General features: G+C 48.3%; 1 protein-coding gene across 1 annotated transcript in view; it reads right to left on the bottom strand.

The window, feature by feature from the left end:
* The window catches only part of VSTM4 (V-set and transmembrane domain containing 4), an 88,163-nt gene extending 67,007 nt beyond the window's left edge, over positions 1-21,156 (bottom strand). Inside the window, exons 1-3 of the mRNA XM_012651251.1 lie at positions 21,105-21,156; positions 20,526-20,924; positions 641-709 (exon numbers count right to left, since the gene is read on the bottom strand). Coding sequence (XP_012506705.1) covers positions 641-709; positions 20,526-20,924; positions 21,105-21,156 — 520 coding nt within the window. The remainder of the gene's footprint in view (positions 1-640; positions 710-20,525; positions 20,925-21,104) is intronic.
* Between the last annotated feature and the right edge of the window lie 221 nt (positions 21,157-21,377).

The following is a 21,377-nucleotide window of genomic DNA, read 5'->3' as shown; positions in this document are numbered from 1 at the left end:
GTCTTATTAGAACCCAGATTGTTGAACATCACCCCAGCATTTCTGATCCTGTAAGCCGGTGTGGGGACCCGTCACGCACACTTGTAACAAGGTTCCAGCTGATGACGATGATGCTGGCCTGGGACCACACTTCGGGAGCCACTGTTCTAAGGCTGTGGTCTTCAGCCAGGCTGTGTGCTGGAATCAGCTGAGGAGCTTCTAACGGTTCCAGCTGAATCAGGAGTTTCATGTCTCCAGAGACATGAAAAGGCATCAGCTGATTCTAACATGGGTTGGAAATTACTTGCTTAATGTTTTCAAACTGTTTCTCGAACCCCAAACTCCTTAAGACACTTGAAATAAAATGTAGTCACAATAGATGTACTTATCATTGTTAAATCACTTCAAGATTCAGGAGTTATGGAGAAAAATGAAACAAACAAAAATTATGTGGATTGGTGCTTCAACTTCTGCTCTTTTAAAACACGTGGGCTGACACCATCAGTGATTCCCATCTTACTCTTGAGTAGGTTGAGGCCAAGAAAACAACTTGATATTACGGCAAAACTTAGAAGTTAGGACCCTTTCTTCCCACTCTCTTCCCTTCCTACTGTCTGAAAGTGAGCCTGCATCTTATAGTAAGGAAATATGCAAGCTTTACCTTCAAAAACTGCCCAAGTCTTCTTCTTTTTCTCAAAAGATGAATCTTCAGAAGCTTTGAGAGAAATCACTATAAGACAAAAAGAAACAGCACAATATGAAGTAGAGTAGCTTACAGCCCTGTCCCGCATGGTAACCCAAAATAATGCCATATGCTATATCTGGCACCTAAGTTCATAAAGTCATTTCCACGTTTGCAAAACCACACTTAACTGTCACAACTAACATGTCAGGGAAGGTGCGGGGGCTCACCCGGAACCGCTAGGAACTCCGGGGCACAGAAACAGTGAAGTACACTGCCCATGTTTAAAAGCCAGGAAATGGCAAAGCCGGGACTCAGTTCAATAAAAGCCTCACCTGCCCCATATACTAGTAAAATCAAGAGTGCTCCAATGGGAAGTCCGAGAACCAAAACAATGTCTATTTCACCATTTTGGTGCCTGAGTATTCCTAGATAGAGGAGGCTGCAGTCATCCGATGACTCGGCGTCAGGCTCTGAGAACCCTCCTCCATGCAAGACAGTCCCACAGAGCGACCGGCATCTGATTTGGAGATTATTTTGTCTTCTTTCTGCTAATGGTTCATCACTGAATTTACTTCACCTGCTTTCAGTAGCCAGGGAAACAGAATTGACTCAGCCTGTGTAAAATCTTGAACATCACACTAAGAGTCTGAGACCATGAAAATGTTCTATGCATAGGGGTAACATCATCATAAGTAAAAATCTAAAAATTAAACTGACAAAACATGTAAAATATCAGGGGATGAGATTATTGTCCAAGAGAACTTTCTGAGATGATGGAAATAAATGTTCTATATCTTCACTGTCCAATACAATAGCCACTGGCCACATGTGGCTATTGAGCACTTGAAATGTGGCCAGTGTGACTGAGGAACTGAATTTGTAATTTAATTTTAACTAATTTAAATTTAAATAGCCACATGTGGTCAGTGGCTACCACATTGAAGAGCTCTAGACAAGGGAATTCAGGACGGAATGGAGATTGAATCAATATGAGAGGAAAGGAATTTGGCAAAGGTGGCCTAGAACTTTAATTCTATTTACTGCCCCTCCCACAAACTTTTGTATTATTTTCATAATTTCAATACTTAATTTTCCATCCTTTTTCTCTTTAGACCTTGCATTGGATGCTTCCTATTGACCTATCTTCCAAATCACTAATTTTCTTTTCATCTGTGTCTAACCTCTTGTACAACCCATCAAGTTCTTAATTTCATTTGTTGTATTTTTTAGTTTTAGATTATTTGTTTAAATTTTTATATATATCTCAGTTCTCTAATGACTTTCTCTAGCTTGTCATCTGATTTCTTAACCATATTAATCTTACTGTTTTAATATCCATGCCTGATAACTTTCATAAAATCACCTATAAACACATTTCTATCATCTGTTTTTGCTTTGGATCTTATCCACTGGTGTGCCTGATTTTTTTTCCTAATTATCTGTGGAAAATCATAGAAAGTCTAGATAAAATTTTAATTTCCTGATAGGAAGTTATAGTAGGGAGATAGTCAGCTTAGTCCAATCAGGGTTTGAACTATTTAGAGGCTTGGTTTCAGTTTTTATAGAGTCCGGTCTATTTCTGATTTGTCCTTACTCTTAGGGCTCACTCAACCCTTCAGGGTGCCCCAATGGAAATCCTGGGGTATTTACCGCAGCCCTTCCAATTTTCATCTCACTGTTAGAATTGCCAAAAACTCACTTGTTTCCTAAACATCTGGTTGTCACTTTCTGCATAGCTTCTCTCAACTAGCACTGCTTAAGTATGGTTGAATTTCTTAAAACAGTGTCTCCAACAATGGAGCTCACTTTGCTTTCTCTGTGATCTATTTATCTATCTAGTCCTTCTGAGAACAATTGGGATAGCTGAAATATATTTGCACATATATAATTATGTAATACAAATGTATTTATGAAATATAGATATGTAATTCAGAAAGCAGAAAGGCTGATGGATGTTTTCAGTTTTCCTAATTGTTCTCAGAAGGAGGCCTTTGGTCTGCTATAAGCGAGTTTGTCTTTACCGTAGAACTCTTCTCCCATTAGAATCTAAATTCTTTAAAACCAGTGGCTGTATCTTCTACCTTTGTATCCCCGTCATTTGGCACACTGCCTGGCAGCTGATAGGCACTTGGCATATAAATGAATGATCCATTTGTTTCACGAAGTAAGCAATCTGGACCTCCAGGAAGGAATTCTTAGTGGTTATTTGGTCTTGCATGTGACATAAGATACGTCAGACAATTAGTCTATCATGCCTGCCTTTCCCTGCCTGTCTATTTCACCCTGTAATCCACTGACTGCCAGGGCAACCAATCAGATTCAAGCACTTAAAATAAGAACGAGTATGTATGGTTGCTGTAGGCCTGGATCGGAAAGAGCTGGTGGGCTGGGGGTGGGAGTGGGTGCAGCCCTGTGGGCAAGCAGGCAGGCAGGAGGGAGCAAATGTGGGAACCGCACAAAGGGGAGGTGGGAGGCCCCAGGCTTGATGGTGCTCTGGGCCCCAGAGGCCTGACGTTTCTTGTGTTCCATGAGCTCTGCATCCTAAACTGTTCCCGCCCCTCTCCTGAATCGGCTTGGCCGGGTTTTCATGGCTTCGACTAATTGAGCCTAGACAATGACTAGAAAGTTCTGATGAAGAAAACACAGAAATGGACAACAAACATATCTCCAAGGAGCTAGGTTTCAGGAGGTCAGAGATGTACATCGTGGTTCAGAGGCTTACCCCCACTGGGAGTTTGTTGGAAGTACAGAATCGCAGGCCCCACCCTGGATCTACTGAATTAGAATCTGCTTTTAAACCCAGATCCCCTGGGTGAAACACATGCACTTTAAAGTCTGGGATACACTGATGCTCACGGGGTTGAAGTGCTAAATTGCCACTTGCTGGTTGTGTGACCTTGGATAAGTCACTTAACTTCCCTGTGCCCTACTTTCCCCGTTTGTAAAAAAGGGATGATGAGAAATGCCCACGTCAGGGCAGGTGTGAGGGTTAAAGGGGTTATCGTGTGTAAAGTATGTAGAATAGTCCTGAGACCTAGTGAGCTATCTTTACCCACAAGGACATTAGCTCCCTGAGAACAGGGATTTTTATCTATTTTATTTACTGCTCTAATTCCCCCACCTAGAATGGTCCTTCACTGTCAGCCCTTTGCCTCAGAGTACGACGCTTCAATTGTCCAAATGGTCAGCAAGGAAGGGTTCCCTGTCCTTGTCGCTAAATCCCTACAGCTCGAATAAACCGAGGCAGGTGCCTGTGGATCAATTTTAATTCGCCTTTCAGGGGCAGAAATTGTGAGTCCTTGATTTAATCCAATTACAGTACAGATATTTGAAGGGAAAGCATAGTAGCTTTGTTTGGCGTAGGACGATTAGCAGCACTGGTCGTAATCTTATCTGTTCCTACAAGAAAGGAAAATCTTTACACGGACCCTGCCAGAGCTTCAGGAATTTTCCCAAGGTTCTGCCATAACTATCCCGTTTCAGTTGCTAATCCTGTGCTATCTCAAAGTGAATTGGATACATTGTCAAACCATGTGTCTAAGTCCACAGACTGTATGGACACAGGGCTGTCAGATATGGCCAGGCCAACAGCAAGGGCTTTGTAGTGGACAGTCAGTGGGTCTTCTGACTTTATGAAGGCACCTCCCTCCCCGGCACAGCTGTGCAGCTGACATAAATTCACCTTGGTTAACCTGTAAGCACTGAGTGGAAGAGGCCCCTGCCGGGCAGACAGCTGGAAGAGGATGAAATGCTTTGAGAAAACATTTTGCTAGACCAGGGAATGAATGGCGAATTTTCCAACCACAGATTACTAATGTTGGTCAAAGACATTCTGAAATAAAATGCAAATCTCTTAATCGAAGAGCATTTGTAATAGTTTCCAACGAGTTGAGCCATCAGAAGGCTGTAGCCTTTTAAACAACAGTCAATAAATCTATGCACTTTCAACTGTGTTGGCCTTCCCTTGTGGCCCAGCGGGGCCCCCAGACCACTGAGGAGAAGGGCTTTTGCTAAGCACCTGCCCAGGGAGCTGGGAGTCCTGCCCCCTGCCAGCTACCCTTGGCTGGACGAGTGCTCAGCTAATCCCTCAAAAGGAAAACACAGGGAGCCAATCAGCTTTGAACAAACGAGTTGTGCTATAGGGTCATGATAGCTGGGGGAGCTTCTGCCCCTTCCCAGGAGGGAGCAGGATGGAGTGGCACTCCCTGACTCTCCCCACCCCTCCCCTCTCCATTCACTGTCCCCTTCTCCCTGGCGGGCCAGGAGAAGCCCCTGATCCAGGTGAGAGGAACGTGGTAAGAGCCTCTTCCAGGTGGCCTCTGTCTTGCCACATGCTCTGAGACTGGCCCCCAGCAAATAGGTGGCATGGGGGGTGGGAGCAGGTGCCGTGCGCTCCCTGGGGAAGGTCTCCTCACCCAGCTGCTGGGAGTGATGCCGGCCCTGCCTCCCAGGGAGCCCCACCTGTGGCCACTCTCCTCCCCCATCCTTCCTAAGTCAGGAATCCCAAGGGAGGGCGGTACAAGGACCCTGACCTCCTCCTGCCCGGGCCTGCAGGCCTCTGGGGCCGGGGAGAGGGGACAGAGAGTACGACCAGTCAGAGGGGCAGAAAGAAGTCCAATCTGGCCACCTTTCTCTACACAGCTTTATCGGAAATACGTGGGTATCTCGATTCCTCTTTGACCCCCACGCCCACTTACCAGTTCAGGGCTCACGGCGGGGAGAGGAGTCAAGAGCGCTAAAAAGCTAAATCGTCAATGGATCTATCGACTGCTTTGTGATTTCCTGAGGAGCCCGCGCCCAACGGGCACAGTCCACCTGACCTCCCAGCGAGGCAGTGGCCCAGATGACAGAGCTCGGGCCACTCTCGGCCTTCCCCGGGAGCGCAGAATCAGACGAAATCTAATCGGGGACAAGCTGTGAGACCCACCACTGTCACTGCCCGCCTGGGAAGAAAGTGGCCGCAGGGTCGAATGGCCTGGAGGGATGCAGCCCAGACGCTGAGACAAACTGATCGTATCAGCGTCGCGCCCGGAGGAAACAGGTTGGAAAGAGAGAACCTCAGTCCTGTCCCCTTTGATGGGACCTGAGGGGAAACCGTCACTCAGAGAGGGGTGGAAACTGAGAGCCTTGATTCCTGACTTGGAAAGAACGCCCCGCCAACTTCCCTGGGGAGGGCGTGTCTCGCTGCTGCGGCTGAGGTCACGCCAAGACCCTGTAATGGTGCCCAGAGGGCACCGAGGGGCCTTGGCTCTCCATGGTCCCTGTTCACCGAGGATGCTGACACCAGCTGTGGGGTGACCCAGTCGCCCAGGGAAGAGATGGCCACAGGTATCTGGAGGCTCAGGGAAGCCTCCATTTCTCCTGAAACTCTCTCCCATCGGTTCACATGTGCCCCAGTTCCTTTCACAAAGAACCCTAGGATTAACGAAGCTTGAATTGCAACTATAGGTTACAACCAAAGCAAGTGCACATTTCTGACACAGAAAGCCTTCCGGAAGTGGGATCTGCTGGCGAGGAGAGTAGAGAGGCCCTGGCACGCAGGGAGAAGTAAGGAGGCGACTGCGAGCAGGGCCAAGGACGCAGGGCAGGCCGGCCCCGAGTCAGGTACAGGCCCTCGCCGTTCTGTTCCTGCCGCTGGCCAGGCCGCCTGAAGTATTCTGTGTTCTACAGATCTCGATCTTAGCGGGTGTTGTCTTCATTAGTGCCCGGGGGCCAAGATTTTTAACACTTTATTGTGCAGGAGAATCAACTGGGCTCTTTTTAGAATGAAGGTTCCCAGGCATTGCCCCTGAGTTTCTGAGGAGGGCTCAGGAATCTTTCCAATCAGGGAGCTGACCTCTCAGGAAATCCTGGGGCTGCAGGTCCCAGGACCCCACTTGGAGAAGCTCTGCCTTATGTGCTCCTAGAAGAGAGGGAAACCGAGTCCAGGGAGACACAGCAGAGGAGATTCATGTCATGAGAAACCAGACCCTGGGCCTCAATGTGCTGTCCAGGCCAGGGCAGGGTCTAGAATTCAAAACTAAGCCAATGCCTCTTCAATTGAATCTGGGGAAAACAAAAGTCATCACAAAGCCCAAGGAGTGAGCCCATCACAAAGTGTCGTCTACAAAGGACCCCAGAGGGGTCCTTTGCAGTCTCGGTGTAGGAAAGGATGTGCAGGAAGCAGCTTTCAAGAAACAGTTATTTTCAAAAGAGCAGGACATCTGTAAGGATGGAGCATCTCCCCCAGGGGTCGGCTCCCAGCCTTGGAGACTGGAGACAGGCAGAGCCAGAGGAGGCTTCCCGCAGCGGTCGTCTAAGGCTCGCTCTCCTGCACTCGACGCGTGGCCTCACGGTGCGGCACTAGCGCGCCCTGTGCATCGGCTGCGTCTGTTTCCTTCCTGTCTAGAACCCTTCCTGGCCCACAGTTCAAGTCGAAGTTACTTAAAAAGAATGCATGACTCGGACTTAGGGGGAGAGAGGGGGGAAGGGCAACATACGTAACCTAAACATCTGTACCCCCATAATATGCTGAAATAAAAAAAAAAAAGAATGCATGAATGAAACGAGTGACAGGCTGCATAGGTAGGCCAAGGCCTCCCAGCGGGAATTTGCCGGGACCGTGACATCATTACCCTCCGCAGGGCTGGGAGAGAGGCCGGGGGCAGGGATCCCTGCCCTGCAGCCTCCTTCACCCGGAGCCCAGAAGTGTGGGGGTGCGCCAGCACCCCAGGCCGCCGGGCGGGCTTCTGCACGGCCGTCTGGCCATGGGGTCTCAAGCCTTCCGTTCGTTCTAATGCACGTTATGGCCTCTGAGCTTGGTTCCCTGCAGGAGGGAAGCAGGAAGTCAGAAGACGATTCTTAGCCAGAAAATGATTCTTCTTAATCAGAAGACGATTCTTAATTCACCCAGGGGAGAGCAAACACCACCCTGCCTCGGTTTCCTCAGGCAGCAGCTTGCGCGGGTTGATGGGAGAGAAGAAGGTAAAGGGACGGGACAAGGACGGTGATGTGAAGTGTGTGTAAGAAAAGATCCCAAATAAAATAAGGACGAGTCAACACCTTCGTTCCAAATTCCAAGTTAATATACTCGGTTCACTGTCCCTTTGCATTCAACAATGGGATGGTTCCCACGGAAAGAACTTAGAACACAGCTGTGCCCCCGCTATTTATAACTGGATCCACACTCCCAGGGGTGGCAACTGTGACCCCAGAGAGATGCAGAGACCTCTGTCCCTGCTCTCAGAAGCTGGCCTCTCGCTCCCTCCCTCCCCTTTCGCTGCGCGACCGAGGGCAAAGGTGGTCTCTCTCGTGGCTCGGTGGCCATGTGCTGCGGTCGCACTGCTGAGGGACCCACGGGGAGCAGCCGCTGGAAACAGTGAAGCCCAGCTTTGTCCCGTTCACCCCACTCTTTCCTATTGCCCTCGTCTAAGACAAATCCCAGAAAACTAAGAAACGAAGCAAAAGAGCAAACAAAAAACTATGCTATGTAGACCTGCCGGTATGACAAAGCAGATGAAAAGGAGTTCAAAGTCTGAGGGGGACGGAGCTGCAGAATACTAAGGCCCTCTTGATGTCCCCAGTGTCAGGAAATACCAAAACTGAGGGCTTGGTGACGGGTCCCCTCTGCACACAGCGACTCCGGAATAGGGCTCTATGTTCACGTGCTACCACCTTCCTCTCTGTGTTGCCATTTTAACTGGGCATTTTACCAAAGAGTTTGGATCACTCATTCACTCTTTCATCCAAAAAAATCATTCTCGAGCCCCTTCTGCGGGCGTGCACTGCGACCTGTGTGAGGGGGCATTTCAGAAGAACCCGGCACGAGATCCCGGGCCAGGTCTATCCTTCCAGCCTTTCCACCCCAGGAATCCACCAACTGCAAGCAGGCAGTAAACCCACCAAGTCTGTGTGCATGCCTCTCCTGCCCGCTGCCTTCCCACCCGGAATGGCGTGGCCCGTCCCCATCTGCTGAAGCCCTCCTGTGGCCCGACCAGGTCCCCGTCCTCCACCTCCCGTGCCCCAAGAACGGATCCTCCTCTCCCCTGCCCCCATGTCAGCTCACCCTGTAGCCTGGCCTTTCACACTCCCTTTTTATTTGCTGTCTCAATAATGCCGGTGACAGCCATACCCATAGCCACCTACGTCTCCTTCTCCGGATTGTGAGGCTGGGATCAAACCTCTCCACCCTCACCTCTCTCTGGGCAAGGCACGGTGATGACAGGCTCATAAACTGGCGCTTCACACAGCTTTGCGAGTGTAAGTTTTTAATCTCCTAAATTCTTCCAAGACCATGGCAGTTGGAACGAGGATACGTACAATGAATAATTGTTTTAAGTGGTGTTTAAATTACACTCTGGTTGTCAATTTGTTCCCTTTGAGTGTCTAGACCTGTTGACACTTTAAACACCATGATGTGTGCTTGCTTAATTAAGCAGTAGCACTAAATGTTTAGTAAATCTCATTCCTAATTATCTGTTTCCTGTCTCCAGAGAAAAAGGAATTATTTAGTTAATTTCTTCCACTGAAACTTGAAGTATCAGTTCCCGGTGGTAGTAACTTCAGATCTAATTATTAAATTTCCTGTCACATTTTGGGGTTAAACAGTCAGATGATGAATTATAATTTCATCTTTGCCCCTAAACACTACTACGGGGTGGCAGAGAGGTTTCCATTTGCTTCATCCACACTCCACATTTAAACTTACATAATCTTAAGTCAAATAACAATTTGGCTTGTTAAAATACGCTACTTGGGGTTAGAGCGAATTACTGATTAAATTGCAGGAGACAGCCCTTGCAAATTGCTTCTATTATTAGCATTCTCACTGTGGATGAAGGCGTCTCCATGTGAAAGTACGGAGATTTATTTCAGCTCAGAATGGCAGACTGCTTCTGCGTCCGTGGGTTGCAGAGCCGGGCTGAAGAGCCAAGGAGGATCGTTTCTTTTTACGAGGTCTTAGGGATCAACGCTATCGCAGCCCTAAGAACAGAGGCCTTAAGTGAATGACCACATCCTTCTGAGAACTCCTGGAGCCCAGCTCCCCGGGTGAAGGCCCAGGCAGTGCCCTCAGGCTGAGCCCCTGCAGACCGGCTCAGAGCTCTCCCGGCAACGCAGGACCTGTGGCACTCGGGACTGTGGCTGGTGCCCAGTCTTGGCCGGAAGCCCCACAGACCCAGGCTTCATCTTGGAAACTCTCCTGTCAGCATGTGAAGAAGCAACCAGGCTTAGGGGCTTGTCCAGCACGCCATACCCTACCCACAAGGCCACCACTCACTTAGCAGATACAGAATCTGCATTTCCTGGGAGGGACCAGCCAGACGAGTGCCCGAGGGGACAAGTCTGGAGGTAACAGACTCAAACAGCATGGAGGAGGCACAGAGGCGGGGAGATCCCAGAGCTTGGGGAAGAGGTTCCAAGGGGACCTAAAGGAATTATTACAAAGAGCAGGGGACAGAACACAAACAGCAACAGCCTGGACTCGGGGACAAAGGGCAGAGGGGATGAAGGTTGCACGGAAGGGCCATCGGGACCCTGACGTGCCAGGGAAAGGGAGACCGCCCAGTGCACAGCGAGTGGCAGTCAGCGCTGTGCGGAGGACAGACCAGGGTCGGTGTGCCCTCTGCAGCCACAGGGGCAGAGCAAGGTGAATTTCTTCAGAAAGTATTATTATTTGAAAAAATATTTACCATAACTAGCTATATATTCTTTTTCAATATAGGAGAGATTTTGGCCCTTAAAATATTAAATCTTCACCTCATTTCAAAGGTGATCTTGGACTTTACCCTGGAGAGGACAAGAACAACTTGTCTCAGTCTCAATACTTACACAAAATTGTTGGACCCAGCTACATAAAAAGCAAAACTGCTAACTGGTTTTTGTTTCTGGCCTAAAGGCTCCAGGAACCAAGAGCATTTGAGAATGTGTGTGCTAGGCTATGATGCCCTCCAGCTAAGAAACTCATTCCGATGTAGGACGCCCTGACCACGCCCAGCAGGAAGGTGCCGCTGCCTTGGAGAGAGGGAGACGTGGCTGAGCAATGTCGTCTCTGTTGGAAATCGCCCCACCATCCGATCTGCTCCCTTTGTTTTCACGCTGCTTTCCTTGTGCTGCCCCCGTCAGCCTTGCTATGCCCCACCGTGCTGGGCACAGGATCCTCGAGACTTGGCCTCCCCACCAGTCCTGGGGCCGGACAGGCACTACCTGAGCTCCATGTCATTACGGCTCACCTGCAGGGAGCTGCACCTGCATCTCGCCTGCACACACAAGTGGGTGAAAAGCTGCTACCTAGAGATGATCGTCGTGGGAACAGAGGACACAGGGCTCACGGGCTTCAGCACCTCGTTCCCTCCTGGGACAGTGTGTTGCTCTGTCTCAGAGTGACCCTCTGGCTTCCTAGGAAGAGCTGCTGCCCCTCACTCTGCAGTGGCTGCTGAAAACACTGTGCCTCTTCCAGCAAGCTGGCCCCAAGGAACCCGTAAAGCAGACACCACGTAAGCTAGCTCCTTCTGCTGCCCTGCAGGGCTGCTTCCCAGGGCTCCGTCCTTGGCCCCTGCCCTTTGGGGATCTCACCCATCCACATGGTTTCACCTGCCTGACTCAGAAGTCAGCTCTCACTAGAAATATCAGACGAGAGCTTCAGACCACACATCTGTGTGCCCACTGGGCATCTCTGAGGGGATGGCCTCCAGCCATCTCACTCTCCCAAACTTCCCCTATGGACCACTCCGTCCCTTTCTCAGCTGTGGGCACCACCCCACACATACGTACTGACTTAGAGCCCTGGGTATCATCCCAAAGCTCTCCCCATCACCTGCATCCAGCCAATTAGTAAAGACTTCTCATCTGACCTCTTACTATCTCTCCGATCCTACTGCCAAGGTTGGTGCTCCATCATCTCAAGCCCGCGCAATTACAAAAGACTCCGCCTCTTCCCCCTCTAGTTTGGTCCCCCAAATCCATGCTCCAAGCAGCCAACACAGGGACCCATCAAAAGACTTGAAATGCTCCACGAGCTTTCCAGGCCTGAAGCAGAGACCCCACCGCCACCCTCCATTAGCCAATGGCAAGATCGTCTAGACTGCATGTTAAATATCCAGAGTCCATCCCAGACCTAATAAACCAGAATCTCCTGGGCAAATGTTTGAGAATCCGGTGGCAACAACAGCCCTGGAGGTCCTTACGTCAGGCAAGGTGAGAATACTGGCCCACGAAACAGAGGAAGCTCCTTAATATTCGGTACAAGCCCCCGCGTGATCCGAAGTGACCCGTCCACGCCACTCCCACACCAACCAGCAGTGTTGGCGCCAGCACTGCGTTTTCCCCCAGCTCGGGAGGGCCGGCCTGTGCGTCCCCACGGAGCGCACGGTCGTCCTGCCCCTGCATCGCCGCAGCGTCCCAGGTGCTTGTGTACCTGCTGCCCCTCTACACGGATCCACCTGTGTGTGCCCAGGTTTCCACTGTCACAAGAGCCCGGCGCGGAGCAGGTGTTTGATAACATGCCCACTGAATGGAGGGGTAGATAAGTCCACCCGGCGCTGCTGAACGTCGTCCTCGTTATTATTTTCCGGCGCAATCTCTCGCTGAGCCGCGCGAGGCTTCCTGGACCACACGCGTCCTGTCTCTGAAGGCGGCTGCTCATTTCCTTCACACATTTGCGCTCTTCTGTCGCTTGAGTCTATCTTCCTGGAAATGAGGCTCCCAAAGCTAACTTTGTAGTCCCCATTAGAGTCTCACCAGGGCAGTACACACGACACAATCACCCTCCTTCTCGGGGACGCCAGGCGGATTTGAACTTGGATGGAAATGACACCGGCTGTTTGCACCGCCGTGTCACGCTGCAGACACATGGCTCATTCACCCGCCCTCATCGCTCCCAGGCCCTTCGCAGAGCCAGCCCCGGCCTCCTGGTGATTATCCGGCACTGCTCGAGATTTGTTCTCCCCAGATGTATCGCTCTGCCATTCTTCAAACCGAATCTCATTTTGTTATTTCCCGCCTATATTCCTTACCTCTCTGGAATCGTTTTATTATGTTTCACTCCTCATTGATGTTAAGAACATTTCCCAATTTTGCATTTTTTGATACAGCAATCAAAGGAAATCACACCCAACATTGGCCCTCACGACTTCCACTGGAAACCTCCCCAGGGGGTTCCAATGCCACGTGTCACGTGGGACTTTTCAGTCCATTGTCTCTCTAAGCCGGGTTTCTCGCCCCTGAAATCATCACAGGGCACAGGCAACGGGAGACACTTCTGTCTCATTCTTTGCCTTTCCTTTCACCTTTGCATGATAAAAACGACATCCACAAGTTCCTCTGGTGTGAGATTCACCGGAGCGAGCCAAGCATGGCTCCACCGTCCTCCAGAGAGTCACTTCTGCGCTGTCACTGTGTGCCACATGACACCAACAACCCTTGGTGCAGCCAGGAGCACCCCCGCCAAATCCCACACCTACATGGTTTGGAGATAAACCCAAATTTAACACTTCCCCATTCTTCAAAATCCCCAATTCTCTGCCACACTTTAATAATGTGCGCGGTGAAAACATAAATGGCAGCGCACGCGTTGCTCCGACTTAGCACTGCCTGCGCTTCGGTGTGGCGAAACACTGTCAGGGTTATCTCCAGGAGTTCGTTTTTTCTTTTGGTTTTTTTTTCCGCGCTCTGTTCTTTTTTTTTTTTTATCACCATACACACATGCTGAAGGACATACCCAGATTTGGGGGGAAAGTGAAACTATGTAGAGCAAAGTAAAGCAAATCGCACTGCAGACACTGGGATGGGTTATTCATTTGTTTTGGTTCCAGATTTTTTGCACGGCATTCAGAGAGCATTTCACAAGCACATGACTAAGGAGCTGGACTCCGTCACTATTTTTGGGAGGTGACATGAATGCAACAGGCTGCAGGTTATGCACAATCCTGGACACCCCTGCAACTCCATCCCTTCTCTCCTGCTCAAGAGAGCAAATCAAAGCACAAGCGATACCGACTGCCGTCATGATAAAAGACTCGACTCCACTCTAATATGGATAAACAATTTAAATCTCCAAGCTGGGGGGTTTTAATCAGTGTTCATGACAATTTGGTTGTGGCACCCCAATAACACCCATGGGTTTAACGCATTCAACACCTGCAGGTGAGCTTGCCCAGCAGGACCTTCTGCAGCCAGTGGGCTCACTCACCGCACTCTCAGCCCTTCCTTCCTTAGAGCAGAACCTCTCACCTGTCGTAAGTGATGACCATTCACAGGTCAGAAAAAATTGCAGCTAAGGAAAAGTGAGAAATTCTGGAAGATAGCAAAGGTGCCGATGACTAGAGGCAGGTAAGTGTCCTGCTAAAAAAAAAGTTAGGTTATAAACACTATAGGTTGATGGAATTTTCATCTGTATCTGACAGGTTTCTGGAATGGATTTTTAAATAAGGGTTTTAAGAAATTAAAAAAGGAAACGGTAAATTACTAAAAGAGATGGAAAAATGTGGTCAAGATGAAAACCCAAATAGTAAAGTTGAAATTCATAGTTATATCATACAAAAAGAGTACAAGTAGACAACTCACTACCTCTAAAGTGCTGGCCACAGCAACATAGTTAAAAAAGGTAATGAGGCCGGGCGCGGTGGCTCACGCCTGTAATCCTAGCTCTCTGGGAGGCCAAGGCGGGTGGATTGTTTGAGCTCAGGAGTTCGAAACCAGCCTGAGCAAGAGCAAGACCCCATCTCTACTAAAAGTAGAAAGAAATTAATTGGACGACTAAAAATATATAGAAAAATTAGCCGGGCATGGTGGCACATGCCTATAGTCCCAGCTACTCGGGAGGCTGAGGCAGGAGGATCGCTTGAGCCCAGGAGTTTGAGGTTGCTGTGAGCTAGGATGACGCCACGGCACTCTAGCCCAGGCAACACGGTGAGACTCTGTCTCAAAAAAAAAAAAAAAAAGGTAATGAGATATAAATTAACAGATATCCCTGAGAAGCAACTGAAAGAGGATATACACAAAATAATAAGGTAACTCATGTTGCCAAATATAAGTCAGCAAAAGCCAAACTTTTCTATACACCAGCAATACCATTTAAAAGTTGTGTGGATACGTGTGTGTGTAGAGGGAGAGGGTATATTTTAATTACGACTATAAAATACCTAGAAATACAATAATAAAAATGTTCAAAAGTCAAGTGGAGAAATTCTTACCGAAAGACATAAAAAAAATATCCTGCATATGTAAAGGAACACGACAGATTCCTGGACAGGAATATTTAAAACGATAAAGATGTCTAAGATGTATATACCCACTGCAAAATAATTTAGAAAGCCACCGACATCCCGAGCAAACTCCAAAATAATTTTTACGAAACTAGGTAAGTTGATTCTCAAGATCATCTTAAAAACAAACGAAATGTATAAGAATAGCTAAGACTATTTAAAGAATAATGAAGAGACTCGCCTTATTCTATAGTAATTAAAATAGTGCTGTCCTGGGGAAGTTTACACATTTTACATTTAAATATAGGAATTTAGCTTATGAAAAATGTGGCATTTCAAGATAGGAAAATATTATCTGTTCAATAGTTTATGTAGCGACAACAAGTTTGCCATTTGTAAAGAAAAAATAAATTAGGTACTACATAACTTATATAAAAATGAATTCAAAAAGATGACTAAACCTTTCAATTATTCATTTAAAAACATTAGAGAAAAAGTATGGAAAAGACTTTTATAAGCTTGGGGTGGGAATACTTTCCAAGATTAGATACAAAACCAAGGTACGATGTGCAATTTATTGAACATAAATTACACTTCAACAAAAAAGACCACTGGAAAAAGGAACACCACAAAGGGAAAAAATGCCAAATTTGACTACATAAATGTCCTGAAAATGTGAAACATCTATATAATAAAAGAAAGCATTAAAAATGGAAAGACAAATGACAATAGGAAGAAATTTTCGCACCATATCTAACAGCTAAAGAATTACTGTATGAAAAAGACAACAACCCAATTATGGACAGTTATGGTTCTGGACAGACAATTCACAGAAGAAATTTTTTAAACAGTCAATAAATATATAAGGAGATGCTCAACCTCACTAATAATTGAATACAACAGAAATTAAATTGCATTGTATTGTATTGAATATAATAATCGAAATGAAAACAACAATGAAATATTTTCTCATCATAATGATAAATAATGGAAAAGATTAATGATATCGATTGTTAAGGAGGTTTCAGGGAAATAGACACTGTCAGGCAATGATGGTCAGAGTATACATTCGTAAAGTCTTTTCAGCAATAGCATTTTGGCATTGTCTATTAAAAATTTAAATATGCATAGCCTTAGGCCCAGCAATTCCCTTTCCAAGAATCTAACCAACAGAAATACTTGGAAATACGTACAAGGATTTCACTGAAGCACTGTTTGTGTTAGTGAAAAACTGGAAGTTTCCTAAGTGTCTATCACTGTGTGAATGATTGGATTGCAGTTTGGTATTCTCTTACTCTATAATATCAGTTACAAAAATATACATATATTATCATCAACACTTACAAAGCAACACTTGCCCTACTGTTAAAACACACGTGTGTGGGTGTGCATGAGTGTCAACAGGAGAGGGACAAATCACTGATAATGATTACATCTGTGGGGAGTGGAACTGGGTGGGGGAGAGAGACTTTCACATTTTAGTTTTTGCATCATTTTATTCTTTTATTTATATTTTTTGACATCAACCCTGTGCCACAGCAGCTTACAGAAACAGTGGCGTGACTATACAATGTCGTGTCAATAATACATAAACCAGAAGCTACGGGATGTCGCGGTGTGCTGGGCTGGCGTACTCGCGGAAGGCATGATGGAAGAAGGATGAACGTGCGTCCCCACACAGGATGGACAACTAGAATCGTCACGGGAGAGAAGTGAGGTCTCCCAGAGAGGTGACTGCAGCCACCAAGTCATGCCTACGAAAGCCACCTAAGAAAGAGCATTTTATGCGTTCATCAAGTGTTTATTGTGGGGCGATTATGTTCCAGGCACTGTTGTAAGCATTCATCATCATCATTATCATCATTATCCTCCAAAAGGATGTATGATTATATTATTCAGGTTTCTCCAGAGAAATAGAATCAACACAACCAGAAATCATGTTTTCTCAGCTATCTGGGCATGCCTTAGCTCAGTCAAGGTAGACACGTAAAATTAACCATCACAATTATGTAAAAAAATCCATGAGGAAGAGGCATTTTCCGTGGTGGTGGGAATACAAATTTATTAACTATTTTAGAAGTCAATTCACTTCTTGAAATCGCAGCTGTCTTTAAATTGGGTAGACCCTTGGACCCAGCAATCTTATTTCCAGGACTTGTGCTAAGGACAGGGACATTCACTGACAAGGATTTAGAGCAGCGTAAATGCCCAGTAACAATAATTAGGAAGCTAAATCGTTGTCCATCCACACCACGCAATCCTATTCCGTCACTAGCATTATGGTATGGAAGCATTTTTAAAAACAAGGGGATATGCACACACTATTTAGTATGTCAGGAAAGCCAGTCACAGAACAGTACTTACGGTAAGACTGAAATTAGGTTTAAAATTTTATTTGCATAAAATGATTTGCACTGAAATGTTAAGCTGTGCCTAAATGGAGATACGGTATGTCATTTTTATTTTCTTCTTTAAAGCCTGTCAGTATTTGTCCATGTTTTCTATAACTGAACTATGTTACTTTTGCAATAGAAAACAGCCAACATATGGAAATCAGGACAAATGATAGAAGCCACCCACGCACACGTCAGTAGGGCCACCCTCCGTCTGCTGAGCAAGGTGTGCCCAACAGGGAGATGAGAGGAGACCAGGCACGAGCCTTTCTTTGCAGGAGTCTGCAGTGGAAGACAAGCAATTTTATCTCATGTTCAGAACATTGCAGGAAGGAGACCGTGATGAAGTCCGTGGTGAGGGGCCAAGGGTGGGGGTAGAGCTAGAAAGGAAATCCCTATGAAAGCTCCCCTCTCCCATGGATGACTCGAGACACCTGCAGAAAGCAGGCTTCACACATGTAATCCTAGCACTCTGGGAGGCCGAGATGGGATGATCACTTGAGCTCAGGAGTTCAAGACCAGCCTCAGCAAGAGTGAGACCCCATCTCTAGAAAAAAATTAGCTGGGTGTAGTAGCCACACCTATAGTCCCAGCTACTTGGGAGGCTGAGGCAGGAGGATCACTTGAGCCCAGGAGTTTGAGGTTGCTGTGAGCTATGATGACACCACTGCACTCTAGCCTGGGTGATAGAGAGAGGCTCTGTCTCAAAAAAAAAAAAAAAAAAAAAAAAAAAAAGAAAAATAATCTGTGAGAGATCCTGTTTAATATGCCACATGCCAACCCAAACGGATCTACCTGTAGAACTTCTCACTGTTGTTGGTTTTGCTTTTGTTTTCCATATAACAACTATTAACATGAGGTGGAGACTAAGGAAAACAAGGCCCCTGGACCCCAGGAAAGGTGCCCATCTGGTAGGGCTGGAACAGCAGGCCTGGCCTGTGCCTGCCTGGGAAGGACAGGCGGCCAAGGCTCACACACTTCCTGGCCTGGGGCCCACACACTCCAACCTAAACAAGACAGTCTGGTTTCAGGCCATTTGCTTGGGGTTATCTTTCTTTTACGCCTTGGAACAGTTCCCTGGAAGTGTAAGTGGAACATTCTAGAAGGTAAGGTCATTGCTTCCTAAGGTTTTGAATCTTCCCATCTGTGAACCACAGCCCTGCCCAGAGGCTGGGGCAGAGTAAAGTGGTGAGGGAGGCAATCTGCAGAGAGGTCGGAACCACTGCCAGGCAAGAGGTCGGGAGGACCAGGAGAGAGTGGGAGAGAGACAGAGACGGAGAGACACACGGGGAGACAGAGAGACAGGGAGAGGAAAGAGGAAGGTGAAAAGAGACAGTGAGTGCAGGAACGGGGGACGAGGGGAGGCGCAGGGCAGGGAGGAAGCAGAAGAGGGCAAAGACACGCTCATTCCCAGTGGAGTCTTAAAACCACCTCAGGTTTTCAGAGCAAGCTCCAAATAAATGTTCCGGAAGGAACCCAGCTTCACTCTCTCAAAGTAGATTCACACTAAACGGTGAACTAGATGATTGCGCTTACTTGAAGGTACATTTTTACATGTTCTGTTGGGCAGAACGTCGTCACTGCCAAGAGTTTTAGCGTGTGACTCCAGGATACACCGTGATATAAAGACAAAGGGAAAAACTTATATGAGATCTTGTGCTTCAGAGCCAAGTGGATTCTCTCCCCAGCCCCGGTCACCTGGTGTATTTTTTGTTTTCGGTGCCAAAATATATATTTATACTAACAGTAATTGGTTTTCTTGAATTAATTTGCTACAGGAGAAAAAGTATTTTAGTTAATGCATCATTCTTTGCATAAGAACATTACAACAAGCCAACTCCAAAGGCAAGCTGGACTGCTTTAATGAACATCTTTATAAATTACTTCACGCATGTCCCTTATTCATATAGGACATTAAAGATACCTTTCACAACTGAGTTTTAGCCCATAAAAAATGCTATCAAAACATCACTAAGGCATTTAATATTATATTACATGTGCACAACAAAATTAGAGATTCTTTTTCGTATTGGGGTCTATCAGCTTTACTTCATAGTCCCTTGATCTTATGCCAAACTAAATTTAATTTCAAAACAATCAAAGATATAATTTCAGTGGACAATAGAAAGTTTTAATAAAATCGCAAGAGGTGTCTTCTTGAATAGAACACTGGTGATAAAAAACACTAACCCTCAAATATGGCACTTGGTCGCGAAGATGTTCCAGAAACGGCCCGCAGCACTTCCCGTCTACCTGCAGGGAGGGAGGGCCACCTCTGCGGCTTTGCCCACTTCCTGATGCGTTTCTCTGCAAGCCGTTGCCTGAGCGTGGATGAGTTCCACCGGGCGATGGATCAGAGCCACCAGCCCGTCCTGCTCTGAGGCCTGAGGATTCACACGAGGACCTCCCAGCGTGTGCCCCCTCCCCTGGTGCCCGGCACCCCCGCCACCGCGAGCGCGGCTGCACAGACCTGAGCTGGGGGCTGGTCACTGACGAGGATTCTCCTGGACCAAACTCCACCAGCCTCCTCGGAGCCCCTTCTCAAGGAGGCCTCAGCCTTGCCCTGTGAAGACCTGGACGAACGCCAACCCAGTTTCTAACAGCCCAGGGCCGTGTGGCTAGAACGACCCTGCTCTCCCCGAAGCGCCTGCGGGCAGAAGCTCGCGCCGTCTGCTCCAGCCGACACCTGAGACGGAGCTCCCATCTCTGGGCTCTGTGGGAAGTGGGGGCCGAACTTCCACAGGCACGTTAGCAAACCCAGAGGGGTCCACGCAGACCAAACGCCCCTGCACACTGCTTTTTGTGATGTTTACACTTCCCTGACTCTCCCCGCCCCCTCACGCGCCTTTGGAAAGGCCCAGTCGCCTCTGCACGGATCAGCGCCGAGTCCAGTCCATGCTGGTCGCTCCCCCCTACGGCAGCAGTCACTACTGAACAGCACCTGCCCTGACCCCTTTGACCAGGGTCCAGCTTTGCGCATCTGTGACAGCACACCCCCAGTCCAGCCTGTAGACAGGCATGGGTTTTGCCCACAGGGCAGGCCGCGTGGCCCGGGCAGGCACTGGGTCCTGACTGTGCTCACTTCCATGTCTGCACCTCACCTCGGCCCGTGTCCACGTGAAGACCTAGCCCACCCCCAGGTTTGCCTCCTCTGGCTGTGGCCCACGAAGGCCGACAAGGTGGGTTCTAGCCCAACAGACCCAACCCGGGCGCCCCTGCATGGTGACAGGAGGGAGGGCCACTGACCTGCCCCCACGCTTCTCCCTAGGGAGACGGACGCACCCTCACCTCTCATTTCCGTCGCCGAGGAGCCGTTGGACCAAGCCGTCCACTTATTCCTGTGCTTGCTGATTTCCTGGACTTTGCAGACATAACGCCCTTGATCCGCTGGCCGGAGGGTCAAGACGGAGAGCCTGTAGAGCGCCCCCCGCCGCTCCTCGAGCAGGTGCAGCCTCTGCCGACTGGCACTGCGGCTGAAGTTCCCGTAGTACTGCACCACCCTGAGCTTGGTCATCTTAACCATCAAGACCTCCTGGGATTCAGAGCGCGCGAAGAACCAGCGCACGGCCAGCAGGCTGTCCTTCCGCCTCTTCTGGGAGACGTGGCAGAGGAGAGTGGCATTTTCCCCCTCCAGGTAGTCAACCACAGGCCCCGGGGACACCGTGACGTTGAGAGCCCCACAGACCTCTGCAGAGAAAAAAGAGAAAGGAGAAGATGAGGACGGCCTTGTGTCCCCATGTGGACAGTCCACTGTCGAGGAGCCAGGGAGATGCCGAAGGCCGTGGGTGTCCTGCACTCTGCAGGGCCGGAGAGGCAAGCAGCCCCTGCGCCCCTCCAAGCTCGTGCCCCTCCACGCCCGCGCTTCACCCTCCTGAGGGCCAGAGGAGGGGCGAACCTTCATGGGCTCCCGCTCTCCCATCGATGGGTCCATCCCATCCACGCAGGATATCAAACACTAACTGCCTGGCCCAGAAGTATTCTGCAGAATTTTGTAATCAGTTGCTAACATTTAAAATTCAGAAGACTTCACATACAGATTTGGATTTTTGTCATCTCTTGAAAATTTCCAGCCCATCCCCGGCCCCCCATCCCCGGCCACCTCCCCAAGCAGGCTTGGATCAGTTTTCTCACCAGCCTGAT

Source organism: Propithecus coquereli, unplaced genomic scaffold (assembly GCF_000956105.1).
Source record: "Propithecus coquereli isolate 6110/MARCELLA unplaced genomic scaffold, Pcoq_1.0 Scaffold351, whole genome shotgun sequence".
NCBI lineage: Eukaryota > Metazoa > Chordata > Mammalia > Primates > Indriidae > Propithecus > Propithecus coquereli.
This window is presented reverse-complemented; position numbering and strand designations above follow the sequence as displayed.